At 52.8% G+C, this 19,229-nt stretch overlaps 1 protein-coding gene across 1 annotated transcript in view; it reads right to left on the reverse strand.

The window, feature by feature from the left end:
* Positions 1-19,229, reverse strand: part of MACF1 (microtubule actin crosslinking factor 1) — a 141,900-nt gene that overhangs the window by 17,405 nt on the left and 105,266 nt on the right. The window contains 22 exon segments of the mRNA XM_051638175.1: positions 793-966; positions 1,265-1,393; positions 1,734-1,931; positions 2,074-2,229; positions 2,339-2,512; positions 2,616-2,717; positions 3,339-3,440; positions 3,547-3,669; positions 4,606-4,832; positions 5,557-5,788; positions 7,612-7,815; positions 8,413-8,631; positions 8,995-9,102; positions 10,183-10,302; positions 11,172-11,378; positions 11,511-11,752; positions 12,659-12,743; positions 13,439-13,765; positions 14,201-14,360; positions 15,106-15,272; positions 16,217-16,387; positions 16,534-16,695. Coding sequence (XP_051494135.1) covers positions 793-966; positions 1,265-1,393; positions 1,734-1,931; positions 2,074-2,229; positions 2,339-2,512; positions 2,616-2,717; positions 3,339-3,440; positions 3,547-3,669; positions 4,606-4,832; positions 5,557-5,788; positions 7,612-7,815; positions 8,413-8,631; positions 8,995-9,102; positions 10,183-10,302; positions 11,172-11,378; positions 11,511-11,752; positions 12,659-12,743; positions 13,439-13,765; positions 14,201-14,360; positions 15,106-15,272; positions 16,217-16,387; positions 16,534-16,695 — 3,789 coding nt within the window.

Below are 19,229 nucleotides of genomic sequence, written 5' to 3' on the forward strand. Positions count from 1 at the left end.
ACACAACCCTGATGGTGAGAGCTGCCGATCTGCGGCTTCGCAGACAGAAGAGGCCTTTGTGTCCCTGCTTGAAACGCCCTCCAACAGGAACCTCATCGCCTCGGCCCGGGAACGAGGCTTGTTTACCAAAGCCAAGGGGTTGCAGTGAAAGCCACCGCTTCCTTCAAAACAAGAACGGCCCCTGAAAAGGAGACCTTCATGGGCACACGAGCAGCTGTGTCACCCTCCGCTTCCTGAGAAGGGGATCACCGTGGGGCGAGCAGCTGGGGGAACGAGGTGGAGGAGATTTCGATGGTAACAGCTGCAGCACCACAGATTTATTCTGGGCTGAGGCCACCGCGGCCCTTCTTTTATCTCATCACCAGCCAAAAGTCTGGGATGGAGTCAGCTCCAAGGAGGACTTGGCCTGCTGTCTCACAGAGGACCAACAAAGCCTGCCTTTCAGAGCTGTCGGAGGTTTCACCCCATCTCTCCTCTACATTAACCCAAAACGCAATTTTACTCTTATTTTCTGTGCGATTTAACCAACTCTGAAAAACTATGTAGAAGAAAAAAAGAACGGCTCGATGCTCAGACAGCACCACCTGATTTCCCAACTCAACCTGCACAAGAGGGAGGTTGTCAAAAAAACCCCCACCACAACCCAGCCCTTGTGTCCAGCCCTGACCAGCTCCATCACTCCAGGAAAACAGAGGAGCAAGTGGCTCCATCCCTCTGGGAAAGCAGAGGAGCAAAGTTTGGAGCAAGCAGTGTCAGACCAGCTGGTGGGACACAGGTGGAGGCCAACATTACCTTTCTCTCCTCCATCTTGGTGCTGACCAGACACCACTTCTGCTCCAGCAGCGCGACGCTCTGCTCCGTCTTCGAGCCAGAGCCGGAGTCATCGCGGTTCAGCAGCATCAGCCGCCCCTTGGCCAGCAGCTGGCTGTAGGTGTCCTCCTTGGCTTTGAGCTGGCTGTAGAGCTCCTGCAAGGGAGGCACCACCCAAGCATTAGACAAAGGGAGAGCTCAGAGAGGGGCCAGACTCAGGGTGACAAGGAAACTAAGGTTCAGGGCAGACAAAGCAACAGCAATGTGACTTGGAGCAGAGAAAGGTGGTTAAAGCATCACGATGCTTGTCCCCAGGCATCAAGTGCAGAATTATCCAGGCCAGAGAAGATCTCTTCTTCCCACTGGATACAGCAGGGAGAAGTTCTGAGGTTGATCTCTGACAGGCAGGAACCTGCTGAATTAAAAGCATTAAAAATCTCTCCTAAGAAATTACCATGTGGGCATTGAGCTGTTCCCGGGCAGTTTCTGGCAGACCTCCCGTGGGTTTTGATGCTGATAACTGGCTCTCCATCCTCGTTAGCCACAGGAGGAAGTCTTCAATCTCACCATGGAAACCTTGGGCCTGTTGGGGAACACAGAACGGGCCCCAGATCAGATGGCAGCAGCCACCATTGATCGGGCGCCAGGGTTAGCGCCGCGTTTGCTTCAAAACCAGATAAAAAGGCAGAGCTGGATGGGTTGAACATGGCACCTCTGGGACCATGTGGATGTGCCTGGTCCCTGAGGTACCCCTGGGCAGGCACTGAACTCCTTCAGAACAAGGAGTTAAACAAAAACCATCATTTTTGGTTTTTTTTTTAAAAGTGTCTCCCTAACTCTTTCCTCCTTCATTTCCCCCCCTCAAAGTGCAGAGGGAAGTGGATCCCCAGCACAAGGGGGTACCCTTGAGGCCTCTCCCTGACCTGCTGGAGCGTGGACTGCAGCTGCTGCTCCCTCTCCTCTGTCTTCTGCAGCACTGACTCCCAGCAGGAGTTCAGCTTCTCCAGGCGGTTCCGCAGGCTGCTGGCGTCGTCCCCGGCGCTCGACTCCAGGAGCTCGTTGCCAGCTCTGTTCACCGTCTCCACCGTCGCTTGGTGGGCCAGGACGTCGTTCTTCAGCACCTACAAGATGTGTTGGGCAAACGTTGGACAGCACCCTCAACCCCTCCTTGTTCATTCCTGCCAACCAAGTCAAGCCCTTCATCAGAAATAAAATCCTGCCACGGGAAGGGTCTGGATATGGAGCTGCAGCGGGAGGACTCACATGGTGCTTCGCAAGTTCAACCTCGATGACTTTGGGGTCTCCACTGATGGGTTTTTGTGCATCCAGCAGCTCCTCAGTGTGGGTCAGCCAGGCCATCAGCTCCGCCAATGCGTGCTGGAACTGGCCAAGGGCCAGGAGAGCAGCTTCTAACTTGTGCTGGGCAAGGATAGGGACAGAAAAGAAAAGTTTAAATGGGGAAGGAGGGAGCGGGGGCAGCATCCCAGTGAGTTTCAACCCCACACGTGCAAGAGCCCAGATCTTCTACCTGTCTGTGAGCAATCTTCTCGCCCAAATTCTCCCAGAGATGTTTCAGCTCTGTCAGTGGTTCCTTTATGATGTCTCTGTCTGTCTCATCCGTAGCTTTTTTTAGCATCAGTTCACCTTGGTGATTAAGCTTTTCCATCTCAATCTGCTGCTGGTAAACCTCCATTTTAAACTCCTGCCAAAACAAGCAAGGACAGAAACCAGAACCAAGTGAATCACTGGAGGGGGAGCTCGGAGATGCAAAGGGCTGGAGAACTGGTCCTGCTCCACCCGCCTACCTTCATCTCGTTCATCTGCTCCTTCACCGTGCTGAGGTCAGTGCCAACAGGGGACATGTTGCAGAGCTTGATCACCGCGTTATCCAGCCAGTCAAACATGGCCTGAAACGACCACGGACCCGTTAGCAAAGAGGGTGCTGAGCTGTGCCCTCCCCGCAGCCCCCTGGGGACACGGGGCAGGTGTCTCCACCACCCTGCAACCACCAAGCTTGTCTTTGGAGGCAGAGGTGCCTGCTTGGCCAGCACTCACTTCTGCAAGGCCTTTCTTTCCCTCTGCTGCCCCCCAGCCTAAGGGCCTGAGGGCAGCCAGGCTGATCCTGCTGCTTCATCCAGAAATGAAGGGAGATTTGGGAAGAAAAACACCATCAAATATTCTTTGGGAAAATCTCCCCAAGAAGTGGTGGATCCCCCAACATGGGACACCTTTAAGGCTCAGCTTGACAAGGTGCTGGGCCATCTCATCTAAACCATGTTCCTAGCTAGAAAGGTTGGACCAGATGCTCCTTGAGGTCCCTTCCAACCTGGTATCCTACGATTCTATGAAACATCTGCTCCTCTTCGGAGCTGGTTGTTGAGCTCAGGCTCTAACAGAGGCTGCAACCACTGACCAAGGAGACATTCTCTGCTCTGCCTGAGCACAGATCCCAGCACACCTCCAGGGAGAGGACCTGCAGTGGTGTTCCCAAGGTCTCACCACCCAAAACACACAGCCCTGCCCCTTACTTGAAGCGTATCCTGGTACTGCACAGCTGACTGCATGGCTTCTTCAAGCTTCTCAAGCCTCTCCTTCCACGTTTTGTTCAGATTTTCCCAGGCATTGTTCATCTGGGGAACAGAAGGTTACCCACAAAATTCATTAGGCTTTTCCACCCCAGCCCCCACTTGCTCCTAACCCCATTTTATCAGCAGGAGAGGCTGCTGGGTTGCCCACCTCATCAATGCTCTTTTTCACTTCTGGTTTCTCAGTTTCACCACAGGCAAAAATCAGATCAGTTCCAAGGAGTCGGATGAACTCCAGCTCTTCATGCAACCCGTCAGTCTCCTCTTTAATAGTCTGTGTAGAACAGTGATAAGTGACAAATGGTTGTTATTAAACGTTCTTCCAAAATTGCCCCGTGAACGGGAAGGCTAAAGCATGGAGAGCCCTTCCTGCTCTGGTGTCCTGGCCAACAGCCCAATGCTGGGACCAGGCTCTGCAGGGAGCAGATGACCATCCTGCTGAGTGGCACTGCCACCACCAACCTGGCTTGTTCCCACCTCTGGCAATGCTGCTGGTGGGGGGGACTAAAATAAGAACATCTGTATTTAGCCTGGACTGCCTGGCTGAAGATGATGTTTACCAGAGATGAACTGTTTACAGGAGTGTTTTGTCAACAGAGGAATTAGGTTTTGAGACTCAAAAGTTGCAAACCAAAGCCAGGAGGGTTATAAAAAGGAAAGACCAAGGACAAACTTAGCAAAGCATGAAGACACATCCCTGATCCCCAAGGTCCAAGTCAAGTCAAATTCACCTGAAGTGGATTTCACCACTTATTTGAAAGACCCAAACACCAACACACAAATCCAAGCTCTCTGAGCTTCACAATTATCTCCAGTCTAACCAGAACCTAAATATCCCCTTCCCACACTAGACAGGCCCTGCTGGGACTGGGAGCAGAACCATGCAAACCTCCACATCACTCAAAACAAGTGGGCTCACAACTCTGACCACACGCTTGAGGAGCTCCCCAAAACAGTAGCACATAAAGTAGTTTAAGTGTCATTTCCTCGCCTGGAACAGAGGGTGGTGGGGAGGGAGATGTGAAATACACTCCTGGGTTTTCCCTTGCAGTTCCAAACTGCAATGGACTTCACATTTCCTAATCCAACTACAATCCTGTCTCCAAAATGGTTTTACAGCCACTTCTGGCCAAGCTGGTATCCAAGGTCTGTCCCAGTTTGGCTCACAAGCTGGTGCAGACAAGTTCCAGACAGGGCCCATGGGCCTCACCTCAGCTGCTTCCACCTGCTGCTTGATGATGGAGGGGTCAATGCCTGGGCTCTCCAGGTCGTGAACGATGTCCTGTGTGTCTTTGATGGTAGTCAGGAGGGCTGCCATGTCATACCAGAACTTCTCTGCAAGCTCCAGCACATCAAGGAACTTCATTTCACGTTCCTCTGTCCGAGCTTTGATGTCTTCCCAGAAGAAGACCATCTGATCCAACTTGTCCTGGATTACTGAGGAAGGGAAGGAAAACACTCAGAGAAGAAGGAAACCTTTCCACATTTTACAAACACTTTCCACTTAGAAACAGTCACCAGAACATTCAACTGGGAATTAAAGAGACCAGGACTACCAGAGCATTCACTCAGAGATACTGAGGGACAAGAGAAGCTCCAGCTTGCAGAGATAAAGCCTTTATTTATGTGCAGGGAAGCTCGGGGCAAATTTGCCCACACACTCTCCTGCAACAAACCTCTGTTCTGGCCACCTCTAGCGTGAAGTCTATGCTCACTCAGTCCATGAGTTGGCTGTTGAGCTGCCAAGAAAGGTGCCAATTAGTGCCAATTGTGTTGATGGGTCTTTTTGTGCTGGGGATGTTCCATCCCTCCATTAAATGCTGAATCCATCCCAATAAATCATTTCAGAGGGGCCACCAACGGTTGCCAGAAGAGACCAGCTCGGGGTGACAGCTCAGTGTGGCTGATCTGAACCTCTGCCTGAACAAATCCTACTTTCTCCTCCAGCTGATCCCACCCTGACTGCTCCAGATGGAAGCAGGCACCAGATATCTCTGTGCAGAGGACTCGTCCTTCCTCCTAAGGCCAGGAGACCCTCTGAGATACACCTCTGGACCATCAAAGCCTCCCCCCATGATGATGAAGCTACAGTTTGGGCAGGAGAAGCTGGGCACTGCTACCAGCCCAGTCAGCCCCTCCTGTTAAACCCCCCCTGAGATACCTTTTGCTGCCAGGTCCTTGTCTGCTCCCTGCGATCGCCCGATCAGCTCCTCCCCGCGGCGTTTCAGGGCCTCGAAGGAAGGCTGCAGCTTCTCCAGCTCCACCGTGGAGTTTTTGTTCTCACTGATGCACTCCCTGATCTTCTCCACCTCAGCAGGGATGAGGGGGGGCATGCGCAGGCGGGAGGAGAGGCTCTCCAGTGTCTCCAGCATGGGCTCGATCTTGTCGTGGAACTGGAGGAGAGCAAGTCCATGAGGGTGGGTGAGAGGAGGTTGAGCAACACCACGTCACTCCCTGCGTGTGCAGCAGCTCTCAGCAGCCCCTCGGAGAGGACAAATGTTGCCTGCAACAGCAGTGGGACCTGCAGCCTCCGGTCCTGCTCACCCTGCTCTCCTCTGCTGCCAACAGCCCCAACCATGCAGCAGCCACCCAGCCCCAAACTGCGACCCAAACACGGTGGGGATTTATCTCCAGGCTCAACCACCTCAACTGCATCTTTTTGCTGCTGTCCCGTGTCTTGTGGCTGGGCAGCGTGGTGGGAAAAGCCAATCCTGGTTGGCTGAGCACCTGGAAAAGTGTCTGTGTTTGGTGCTGGTGGAAATCTCTGCTCGGGGTGATGCTGGGAAGAAACGCCCCCCCCGGCAGGGTCAGCAGGAGATGGTGGGAGGCTGCATGCACATGGGAGGAGCCAGCTGGGGCTTCCACAAAAGCAGAACCAGAAAGCTGAGTGAGAGAGGAAGGGGGTCTAGCAGGGCTTATTATCATTATTTTTTTAAAAGAAAAGCCACCTTTGGCTTTAAAGACCCCAAACCACCTCTGCTGGTGGGGCCAGCTCTGCACGCTGGCTGCCAGCTCGGGGTCCTCTCTGCAGGACACCAGCGCTGGCCTTGGCCATGTCCCAGGCCCTGGCAGCAGAGGAGAGGGGCTCTGGGTGCAAAGCTGGTCAGGGCAAGCTGGCTCAGCCAACAAGCAGGAGCAAACCAGCAAGTCCAGCTAGAGCAGAAAGCTCCAAAAGCAAAACCTCTGCTTTGCAGGAAGCATTCCCAATGGAAGCTGGCCATGAATGAGACCAGGCAGCAGTGCAACAAAAGCCATCTCAGAAACGTGACTTCAGGCCCCCAGAGTTAATTTTGAAGCACGTTCTGCTGAGCTGTGCATGGACCAGAAATAAAAAAGTCCAGGTGTAAAAGAGAACCAGCCCAAAGAAAAGAGTGTAAGTGAAGAGCTGTGGTGGTGGGGCTTACCTCTGAGATCTGCAATGGTGGGACGCAGTCAACACAAGAATGAAATGGGACCATGTGGGGAGGACGGGCACAGGCAGCAACACACACAGATAACACATTCCACAATGGGAGTGAGAGATGAGAGGGGAGGGGGGTGTGGGGGGAAAAACTCGGAGTTAATACAAGTGCAAACCAGGAGAAGTGACTTCACAGTACAGGAATATAAAAAAATAAACCAACAAACACCCAGACATGACAAGAACCAACTGCACCTCAGTAACACGGGGTGAGATGAAACAACTGGGGGTCATAAACCCTGTACAGCAGAAACCTTCACCCACTTGTTGGACTTTAGCACTTATGTCTCTGCTGCCCTTCCTCTCCTATCTCTGCTCCAGCAGTCACTGACCTCCTCTGGAGATGCCCAGACCCTGGAGACACCCCTTAACTCTCCCATACAAAGGATCTTGTGGCCGTTCCCTGCACACACAGCTTATCAGAAATGAAACTTATCTCTCCAAGCTGTTTAGAGAGGCTCTCCGGGGCCCTTCCAACCTTGGGTGGATGCCAACACAGCCCCTTTGAACCAGCATCATTACTGAGGTCGTAAAAATTTATTACCCTATTTACTATGTCAAGATTCAAACACCTCCTCCCCTGCTTTCACAGCCAGCACTGAGCAGCAGGAAACCACCCTGGAGGTGTCTGACCACGTTGTGTCTTCTCAACGGTTTTACCACCATAACACTTGGGATAAAAACCACGTTTCAAAGCATGTGGCTTCCCCAGGAGACTGTGAGAAGATAACTTGGCTCCTCTGCACCCCCACGTACCTGGGTGGACTGTGAGACAGCCTCATCGAGTGCCAGGGCCCTCTGGCACACCTCCTCCTTGATTTTGGCATACATGGCCTCAGCTGTTGAGTATTTTTTCTCCACCATCTCCCCTTCCTCAGGGTTGAGGTCCTTGAGCTGCGGCCCGATTTTCAGCAGCTTGTCAATGTGAGGCTTGTGCTCAGCAATGGACTCTCTCAGTTGCTAGGGAATTAGGGGAGGGAAGAACAAAAGAAAAAAAAAGACATTTGTTTAGAAATCTATTGAAAGCTGCTGTCGAATTATTTCATGCAACACTCCCAGAGCAGTGATTGTATCTGGGAGTGAACTCACACTGTGGATTTCTTGACCCAGCATCTGCCAAGCTCATGGCACTTGGCTCTTCCTAACATGGCCACGGTGCTGCTGGCACATGGCCCAGCACAGGTCCTTCCCCAGCACTCTCCCCATGGGGACACCACTGAGAAAACTCATTTTGCAGCTCTCTAAAAGCTCAAAGCTCCCTAAAAGCACAAAGTGTTTTTCCCTGCCACAAGCAGGCAGGAGATCAGAAGGCAGCCTGGCTCCCTTGGGTGCAATCTGCGCTTTAGGAAGAAGTGCTCCAACGTAACTAGTGATTTCCACCTGGTGCACTCGTGGCACCCTTGTAACACATCAGCAGGTCCCCAAAAAGGAGAGAACAGGGGGGGAAAAAAAAAAGTCAATCAGAAAAAAAGGCACTCTTGCCCCTGTGAGCTCTGCAAGTGCATTGAAGGCAGAAGAACTGATGGTGCAGGAGATGCAAACGCCACGTCCTCTTACCCTCATGTCCTCCTGCTGCTGCTTGAGCTGCTCGTGGTCGATGGCTGGAGGTGGCAGCTGGGAGATGAGGGCTTGTGTCTCCTCGATCCACGGGTTCAGCTCCTCATAGGTCTCCCAGAACTGGTTGACCAGGACCTGGGCGCGCTCCAAGCGAGCGTAACGCTCCGAGTTGAGCTGGCTCACGGCTTCGTACTGCTGCACCAGGGACTCTGTTTTCTCCTAAAAAAAAAAAACAACAAAAGGAGGGAGGAGGGATATAGTGAGGGATGCAGAAGGGCCCAGGAAAAGAGCCAAAAGCACGCTGCGAGCTGGAAGAGCAGGAGATGCCTTTGGTGGCCCCTTCCACACGTGCAAGCTGTAATTCCAATTAAAGCAGCCTCAGAAACCTCCCTTATATCCCCCCCTCTCCCCAAACACCACAATAAAAATATGCAATAAAGGAGGGTAATAAATGTAAACAGATTCCTGCTAAGGCTGGTGGGAATTACTAAAGATGGAGTAATTTTAAACGACTCCAGCCTGTGCAGGAGCTGAGCACTTGCCTCTCTCCCCTGTTGCAGGGAGCAGCAGGGGGAGGCTCACCTGGAGAACAGCTTTTTGTTCCTCCCCACAGGTCCCAAAGATCTCACTGCGTTGGCTGAACAGCTCATCCATGGAGTCTTTGTGCCGAATAATGTCGATGGAAAAGGCCTGGAGAAAGGAAACGGCCACAGAAAGGCAAGAAATCAGAGCTCAGCCCAACCTCTCCCCCCAGCCCATCCACGGGACCCTCCTGCTGCAGACAACACACAAAACTCAGCACAAGTGTCCTGGGGCACGCTGAAAATCAGGCTGAAAGCGCAGATGACTGAGAGTTTTTCTCATGACTCATCCACATCAACCTCTCTATTCCAGAGGCTCTTAAAATGAGGTGTCAGTCAACTTGCACACCCAGGATCTCCAGCAAAGGAAAAGCTCCAGCATCCCTTTGTTAGGGAACACATTAACCTCCCCAAAGGATGCTCTCCAGACCTGCATCTACCAGTATCTTTGCCATTCCCAAGGTCCACACGATTAACAGCAGGAAACCAAGCTGAGCATAATTTAACTTCATGCTCAATGGTTCAGTCCCCCTCCCTTGTAACAATGTCTGATTTTTCTTCTTTGTTTTAAAAGCCCAAAAGCCTGTTCCCTGCTCTGATTGCTGAGGCTGGGAAGGGAAGAAAAGGGCCGTTTATTTAAAGTGCACGTTCTTTCAGGCATGAGCTCATCTCGAAGATATATTAAAAAAAATAAAACAACCCATTGCCTCTTTGTTCCATGTCTGGCTGCTGGGAGGGAACCGAGGAGTCCTCCACTGCAAGGAACAATGAGCAAAAAGCACCCTCATTAATCAATATATACATTTGTCTAACCCCTTCCTGCTGCCAGCGCCCGCAAGGCCCAGGCAGAGTTTGCTCTGGTGGCCACACGGAAAACCTTCAGCAGAAGCAGCTCCCTTGAGGGGAGTCCAGGTAGGAGGACTCATCCAGCCCTAGACACCCATGTAAATGTTCCAGCACCTGCCAATGGGAGGCATTTTCCTTCAGAAGCCCACCACTTAATTTCTCTAAATCCTCTTTCTCCTTCATTTCTTCCTTTTGCTTAGCAAGGACAAGTCCTGGTGCTCTGGGCTCAGCAACACAAACCCCAGAAGCCTCTCCAGGGTAATGCTGCCCCCACAAGCCCCAGCCCATCACCTCTCCTCACTGCCCACCTTGTTATCCCTCCCACCAGTGAGTGCCCACGTACCTTCTGCACCTGCAGCTGAGCTGTGGTCTGGTCCTGCTCCAGGCGGATGGGACCCAGGGCCATCAGCTTCCGCTTGGTCTCAGCCACCCAGGCCAGCTCAGCATCAGCTGCCTGCTCGTACTGGCACAGGGGACAGGACAGCACAGGTCAGGGACAGGCAGCTGGGGTGTAGAACATGGCAAACTGGGGGTGGTGGGAGACATGGGGAGACCCAGAGGGATGAACCCCTCGCCCAAGTGTGCGGAGGCAAGAGAGGAGCCCAGGGAAGTTGGATGCCCCATCCCTGGCAGTGTTGAAGGGCAGGTTGGATGGGGCTTGGAACAACCTGGGCTGGTGGGAGGTGTCCCTGCCCATGCAGGGATGGGCTTGGAGCTGGATGATCTTTAAGGTCCCTCCCAACCCAAACCAGTCTGGGATTTTTTGATTCTATGACACTGAGGTGGAGCAGCTCCCCTGCTCTGCACCCTCCCTGCCCTCAGGGAAAGGGATGCTCCTGTTTTCCATGATGGTTTTGCTTGCGCGTTCAGCTCTGTGGAGCTCAGAGCCAGCAGGGGCAGTTGTTCACTGTGCTTCACAGCTTCCAGCCTGTGCAGGACCAGCCCTTTCTGAGAGGGCACTTGGAACAAATCCCCATGTTATCACCACAGGGGATGACGTTTTTCCGGGCCTGGAAGTCACACCTGTCACCAGTTTTACACCAGCTACATCACCCACGCAAGCAAAAGCCCATAGGGGGAAACCAGGGCACTGCACAGGAGTCATCTAATCCAAACCCTATGCACCAGGATGGGTCAGGAACCAGCCCTGCTGCCACATACTGCTGGAGGGACCTGTTTGTTTCTTGGCATTCCCAATGGGATTTGGTCCTCCCAACTAGGACATGCTCACTATTGCACGCCTCACCGTCACGCTGTGTGAGCTGGAGCAGTGCTGAGCTGCTTGATCCCACCAAGAAAACCCACCAGCTGCCACGGGGGTTATTTGATTACCTGCTGAGACCTCTGGATAGCAGCATCGATCTCCTCCACCCTCTGCTTGATGGTGTCACTGACCAGCTTGTAGCGCTCGTTGGTGTCCGACACCAGTTTATCCAGCCCTTCCCGGGCTCGCCAGGGAACCAGCTCCAAGAGAGCTCGGCTCACCTCGTTCACTGTGTCCAGGACAAGCCTGTGCTCCATCACCTCCTTCTTCAGCTCCTGTGGAAGGCACCCATGGACATGTGTCCTTCTCAGTGCTCTGCAGGTGACAGCCCTCTCCAGCAAGTGAACCCCTGCCGGCTCCCACCCTCATGTCCCAGTCCCCCGGGTGCTGCTCTGCCAAGCCCCCACCTTCTGCCTCTGCTGGAACTGGGGGATCTGCTCGCCAGCAGGGGACTGTCCCCCACTGGACACCAGCTCGTCCTCCACTTTGCTCATCCAGCTGGTGAGCTCCTCATGCGTGGACTGGAACTTGGTGGCCAGCTGCCGAGCCTGCTCCAGCGTGCGCAGCGCCTTGGAGCTGGCGGCCGTGATCTCCGAGTAGCGGGTCTTGATTCCATCCAGCTTCTCCTGGATCAGCAACACCTCCTCCCCTGTGGGACAGCACCAAGGGCACACGATAGGGGAGCTGCAGGGAGATTTAAGCAGCCACCTGCCCTCTTCCCCCCCTTTTAAACAGCTCATTTCAGTCTCATGACTGTTTTTACAGCCAAGGAGCTGGTCTTAGACCTGACATTTTCTACCATCCACCTCCTGCCTGGACAGGGAGGGAAGCCTGCTGTGGAGCCTGGCTTTGCCACAAGCCCCAAAGCCACCACAACTCAGTTCTCAACTAACATGTCACAGCTCCAAGAGGGAAAAAAAAAAAACAAACAATAAAAGAAGGTGCAGTTCACTCTTCACTGCTATTTCTGAGAGGATGAGAAACTGGGAGCCAAATTCTTTGTAATCACTCTTCCTGCTACACAGCTCCCACAAGGACAGAGGTCCCTACATCTGCTTCAAGCAGACCACATCTGAAGGAAACGCATCGTCCCAACCTTTCTTCCCACGCATAAACATCAACTCACACCCACGTGGCAACAGCAACAACTGCTCCGTATGGGAAAGCGATATTAGGAAAGGCCTGGGTGTATTTTTAACCTCTTTCCATGTGATTTAAGCAGCTGGATGCAATGAGAAAACCCTTCCTCGCCTTGCAGGGCTGCTCAGTGCTGAGCATCAGCACGCTGGTGGTGGGAACCACCCCCTCATGAAGCTGTGGGGTTGGGACTTGGGGCCAACCAAGTCCAGCCAAGCCTGAAGCTGGAGTGTTTGTGGCTCAGCATCCAGGTCTGGATGCAAAACTTTGGGAGTATCCAAAGGGAGATTAGGCCTGAGGGAGAACAGCCTCCCCCAGACAACTTAGCACTGCAGAGCATGGACACCCCAGGAAAGACCATGAGAAGGATGAGTGGCTTCCCAGATCCTCCCCACCAGACAGAGCATGTCCATGTTACCTGTGGTTTGCTTCAGGAGAGCTTGCCCATTTCTTATGGCTTGGTCCACATTCTTCTTCCTGTTCACGATTTCCTCATTCAAAGCCTGGAGAGAAAGGCAAACTGGGGTTACCCTTCCGCAAGCAGGTCCCTGAGTCCTGCTGGCCAGCACTGGCCAGAGGTGCTGAGCAGAGCAGGAATTGCTCCTGCCAAGCATGGGAAGGGTGGACAACAGATCTGACATTTGTCCACTCAACCTTCTCCTGCTATGGGACTTATTGGGACTTCTGTCACCCAAGGGCTCAAATCTTGGAGCAAACCCACCCCAACCCACAGGATATGTGTTACCAAAGAACTTGCCCCTGTATTAGACATAACCTCACTCTTGAGAAGAGCTTGCCCAGCCCCCAGGGAGTGGAAGCAGACACTTCCTTGGTGGCCAGCCTGGCTTGGAAAACCCACCAGGCTTTTCAAGTTCCCATTCTTGGAACCAGCATCCAGCTTTCTAAAGGCATGGGGCGGCCAAGCTTGCTCAGACATTGTTCACAAACCAAATGAATCATTTGAAGTTCCCCACCCCCTTTACCCCCCCCTTCCGGGAAACCCATTTTTGGGGCCACAAAGATTGTTTTTAACACACAAAATCTCGTTACACTTCTCCAAGCCTAGACGAGAACCAGCAGCGGAACAACCACCTTTGCGAAACTGAAGTCAAACCAGAAACGAAACCCAACCCCAGATCAAGTCAACAAAACAAACAACATTAACATGGAAAAAAAAAATAAAAAAAAGACAAAATACCAGCTGGTCAGCATGCTGCTTCTGCAGGACGTCCCGTTTGTAATCCTTTACGGATACTGAGCCCAGCTTGTCCTCGACCTCAGCCAGCCAGTTGAGCACTTCCACCTCCTCCTCCCCAAAGAGCCTGGCGTTACACAGCGCCTGCTCCAGCAGCGCTGCCTTCCTGCAGCACCGCTCCCGGACCTCGCCGTGGCGGGTCTGCAGAGACTCTAATTTCTCTGCCAGGAGCTTCTGCTCAGCAGCACAGCTCAGGGAGGAGAGGGACTGCCCGACACCGACCGCCCGAGACACGTCGGCTGCGTGGCTCTCTATCTCTTCCTCTAGAGCCTGAATGGCGGGAGGATAAAACGGACAACAGAAAGGAAAATGAGTGGTGGTGGGGGATGGAAATGGATTAAATTAAAAGGCGACGTAAAAAGGGGGAACAGAAACAATGAATGCAACTGAAGGGATGGAGGAGACACGAAACCCACCCGTGGAACGGGCAAACTGCAGCAAAATAAAAGATGTTTAAAAGAAACGTGACAACGGGGATGGGTTTTCTGTCCCTTCGCTGTGTGAGGTGCAAAGACACGAGCTTGATTATTTACCCACGCTGGTGGGTCAGGGTTTGCAGCCTTCTCTGTACAGAAAGCAGCCTGGATAACTCCTCCAACTCTGGTTTGTGCCAAAAACCCCCTCACCAGGGCAGAAACACCCACTTGAGAGGGACCTGATACCAGCCACTTCTATGGGCAGCTCCTCTTCACCCGTGGGTCCTACCTTGTGCCGACTGATCTGCTGCTGGATCTTGGCAGTCTGGGTGCCAATGGGCTCTGAGTTGGCCAGCTTCTTCTCTGTCACTGACAGCCAGTCTGACACGGGCTCCGTGGTCTCATGGAACTGCTTTGCCAGGACCAAGATGTCCTCCAGCTGTTTCTGCCTACAGCAAGGACACAATAAACCACTAAGGAGCAGTTCCCTGTTGGAGGTGTGTTGGGAAGAAGCTCTGAGGGATGGGAGGAGGGAACCAAAGCAGCCCTGGTTGGTGCAAGGGTAATTGCAAAATAAGCTTTTTCCTGAAACTGTGCTTTTAGGGTCCAGCTGCTTGGGAAGCAGCAGAAAGGCTCCCCCATTGTGCTGCTTTTCTTCCGTTCCTCTCACTATCTGGGAGATCCTCAACTTTTGGCCAAGCTCTTGGTTTTTCAGAGCTGCTGAGCTTCTGGCTCAAAGACAACCCGGCACCGGTACAAGTTCTAGATGGACAGTCCATCTAGTTGGCAGGGATTTAATCCAATCTGGCCGTCAGAAGTGACTTTATAACCTCAAATATTAGCTTATGTACCAATGAGCGACTCATAAACGAGCTTCAGGCAGCAGAAAGGTGTCAACAGGATGTTGCTGCTAAAGCTAAATGTTAACGCTTAAAAGTAAAAATAACATCCATCCCCTGCAGGGAATTTATTTAATCTGAGCTCTTCCCTGCCATTGTAAACCGCTGCTATCAACTTCAGCTCCCAAACAGGCTTTGATTTCTTATGTTTTCCAGCTGTTTCCACGTTTCCAGGATGTATCTGCACAGAAACCTCCACCGGCTTCCCGAGTGTTGTAACCCCAAGCTCTGGGACACCGTGGATCTCTGGATGAGCTGGCCCTGTGTTTTCTGGTGGGCAGGACAGAGCCCTCACCTGCTGGCTGCCCGGCCCAGCAGCCCTGCCCAGCGCTGTTCCAGGCTCTCCAGCTGCCCAACGATCTTCTCCCGATCCGCAGGCTCGGCCGACTGGGCGATCCGGCCTCCCTCTGCTTGGATCATCTCAACGGTGGCTTTGCGATCATCCAGGAGCCTCTGGAGCAGCTTTAGCAGCAGCAGTGGGGCAAAGGAGGGTAAGAGTTACCAGATTGGATCAGCAGAACCTCTTCTAGCCCTCAGAGATAGCAAATCTCTAATTGTGGCTGAAAACCACCATCGGCATGGGGCTGAGACCAAAGCCAGCCTTGTGGGACAGCCTCTGCCATCAAAACCAGTTCAAAAAAGTAATAATAATACAATGATGAGCTTGAACTTTTGGTCAGCCCTGAAGTGGTCAGGCAGTTGGGACTAGATGATCAGTGTAGGTCCCTTCCAACTGAAATACCCTGTTCTAGTCTCTTTTACAAGAGGCTGAAAGCTCTTCTGCGCCAGAGAAGGTTTCTGAGGCTTCCCCAAATCACCCGCCCCAAACTTATCAAGATCAAAACTTTCACTTTAAATAAATTTCCTCTTCAAAGCCTCAATACCTCAGAGAGAGGCCAGGTAAAGGATTTGCTTCTCAAAGGTTTCACCATGGCCACACTTGAACTTCCCTCCGCCTGCTCACGCGGGCAGGCGCCGGCCCAGCCTGTTATCTCTGCACCCAGCAGCCTGCCTCGGGTCAGCCCTGCCAGCCTCTACATTCCCTTTGTCCAAACACCCCAAGCGGTACCTCCAACGCCAGATTGTTCCTGACACAGCAGAATTAACCAGCACAAACAAAACTTTGGGCTGGAAAAACACGGCCGACCAGCAAGACCAGCAGCAAACTTCAAGAGGCAGCGGGACAGTAAAGTAATGCTGGGGGTTTAGACGTTGGAGATAGAGAGTGTGGGCAAACAAGCTGCTTGTTTATTACAGGAGGATGTGGGGATTCAGAAGATCAACCATGAAAGGAGGTTTGTGGACATCCCAGCTACACCTTATCTGTTACAGCTGAACTCCCCGAAATATCATCTGGTTGTCCAGAGCTCCCCCACCCACGGAGCCACCCCTCACCCTGTGCTTACCTTCTGCTCCTGAATCTGGGCTTTCACCACCTTATACTCAGCAGAGGGAGGCTTCTGGTTGGAGATGAGCTCCTCAGTGTCTGCCAGCCAGCTCAGCAACGGCTCCAGGGCATCCTGAAACTTCCCGCAGTGCAACAGGGCCTCTTGCAGCTGGGCAACTCTTTGGGCCACCTGCACACCAAACACAACCCCACTGCACGGTCAGGATGGTGGCCCGTTGACAACAGAGCCTCACCTCCCTGTTGATGACCCTCTTTTTCTACCAGAACCCAACAGGGCAGAGAGAAACCACATCCAGCCCCTCCCTCTGCTCTCACCTTCTTGTTGAGGGTGTTCCAGCGGGTGTTGATCTCTTCCATGTCATGCTCCAGCCCTTGGACATCACAGTTTTTCCCGGCACTTTGGATGAGTCCTTGACCAACTCCATTGACTTGTTGTAGTTTTAGCTGGAGAGGATCCACTTGCTCCTTCTGGAACAGCTGGAGATGGGAAGGGTGGGAGAAAAGAGGTGTTTATAACCCATGAGTTGCTCTTACAGCCCCTCCATCACCGATAGGTACAACAGGCTTTCTTCTCTAGAGAAGATGCAGTAGCTACTTGCAATGATTTCATTAGTTGGGCAAGTTTGTCTAAACTCCTCCCTTGCTTTGACCCAGTAACACGGATGTTGCAGGCACTGCCTGGTGTGGAGCACAGCTCAGGATCTGTGCACATCCACCTCTGCTTTTCCATGGGTAGATCCCCTTTTTCCAAGTACCACAGTGAAGCTGAGAGAGTAAACCCGAGAAGAAATGAGCATCAGCTCTGGCCAACCATGGGATTGAGAAATAATGTCCTGGGGAAAAACCCAAAGCAATTCTCACAGTGATGCTATTGCAGACAGAGACCTGACATCACATGAGTTTTGTTAACCACGAAATTACAGCCCCCAGAAGCCAGCTCTGTTTCGAAAGACAAAGGCAATTGGCAATTAATGCGCTGGTCATTAACCGCACCGCAGATTTGGCACAGTCCTGCCTGGGAATCCTGGGGGGAAAAGCTTTGGAAACCAAAAAAGGTTTGATAAGGAAGGGGGAGGAGAGCGAATGAAGCTCCCCATTGTAAAGAGAGGCACAGGGATAATCCTGCTTCTGAGAGAAGTGCTGTGGATCTGCTGGAACCCCCTGCCTGTGCGTGGTCCCTCTGCCGGGGTCCCAAAGGACAACCCTGCTGCTTCCCCACGGCAAAGCCCCAGGAAAAGGCAGAGGAGTCTGTCAGGGCTGACTCTGCTCCCTGGGACCAGAAGCCCATGCAGAGCACAGGTCACCCTGGATAGGATCAGGGCCCTCAGCCCTGTCACAACCATTTCTTTGGAATGCAGAGGGGATGGCAGCCAGCCCCCAGCTTCCCCACGTGTGCCTCCTCATCTGAGGACACACAGACACTGATGGCATCGAAAAATTCCCACTCGGATGCAAGATCTCTCCCAGCAGAGCAGCTGCTGGTGGATGGCACAGCACTCTGGACCTGACAATCACTTTGTCTCCAAAGGAACACGAGGCAAAAAAACCCAACCCAAACACACAAAAAAAATCCCAAACACACACACACACAAAGTTCCCAGCCTGAGCCAGGGGGGCTGCTGTGGACTTTCTTCACCCCATTTTCAGAGGAAAAGCTGTTCCTGAGCTACTGGAGGGCAGGGAGGTTTCCCTCCAGGACACAGAGCCAAGGGTGTGCTGGCAGACATTGTCCAGAGCTGTTTGCTCAGGGAGAATTATGCCACAGTTATAAGAAATAAATGGTGACACAAAATTCCCTGATTCCTCAGCCACTTCTGTTCCTGCTCATAAATGGAGCTGGTTCTTCGAGCAGCCAAGCCCACGAAAGGACCAGGCTGATAAGTCTGGCATGTGGGGCTGGGTCTGAGCTCTTAGCACACTGCAAAAACAAACTCCAAGGTTTGGAAGCAGGGAGAGAGAGGCCTGGAGAAATCCCAACCGTCAGCCCACGGGAACCTGCAGCACCAGAAGCTCCACAGCCCGGGAGCCCGACGCTGTCCCAGAGATCATCCCGGCAACGGCCTGAGGAGCCAGCACGTCCAACGTGCTCGGTTTTCTTTGCTCATGAAAGATTCCAGCCATTTAGTTCATTAACCTCCTGTGACTCAGCTTTGAAGCAAATATTGAACCTCCAACCCTGGCTGGGCAGGGGAAGGTGTAGACAGAGGTGTCCTGTCCAGGCCCAGCGGCTGGACAGACATCTTGGTGAGCAGGAGGACATCTGCTCCACCAGGCAGAAATGCTTTCCAAAGCCCCTCCTGGCTTTCTGCTCCCCTCCTCTTTCTACTTCCCTCCTATCTGCTTCCCTTCTCTTTTTTCTTCCCTGGTCTGCTAGGCAGCCATGCTCCATAAGCCCACCACTGCTGGAAACAGGACCCAGCCCTGTGGTGGGAGAAACTGGAGCTGCCAGCAGCTTGAACAACAGGAAGATTTACAGGGTTAACCATCAAGAGATGGTGGACGCAAAATAAGGATCCCACCAACAAGGACACACTGACACCAAAGCAATGACTTTCAGACACTGGATTTACAAGGGCAAGATCCCAACGACTCTCTTTCTTCTCCAAGGTCCCCACTGGGTGCCCCAGCCCTTGCTCACATGGACCCCCCCATGTGAAAGCCTCTCTCCAAGCCCTTCCACGTGCACAGCTCCGACGGGCGGCACAGCCCGAAGGATGAGTAATTGCTACCGAATCAGGATCTTGGGCTCTGACTAACTTCTGATGTCTCCTTAGTGATATTTCTCCTAATCCAGATGGCAGGAAATCGGCTCCCGGCTGTGGGAACTTCACTGCTGAGGTCTCTCTGGGCAAAAGCCACCAGCACAGCACGGGTAAAGCAAATCCCCAAACACCAGAGAGAACCTGAGCCCCTTCCAGCCTCAGGTCCAGAGCCTCAGCACCTTATCACTCTCTTTCAAAAGCTCCAGAAAGTGGCGACTGCCCAGGACAGGAATTATTTGCACTTAATTT

Source organism: Apus apus, chromosome 21 (genome assembly GCF_020740795.1).
Source record: "Apus apus isolate bApuApu2 chromosome 21, bApuApu2.pri.cur, whole genome shotgun sequence".
Classification (NCBI taxonomy): domain Eukaryota; kingdom Metazoa; phylum Chordata; class Aves; order Apodiformes; family Apodidae; genus Apus; species Apus apus.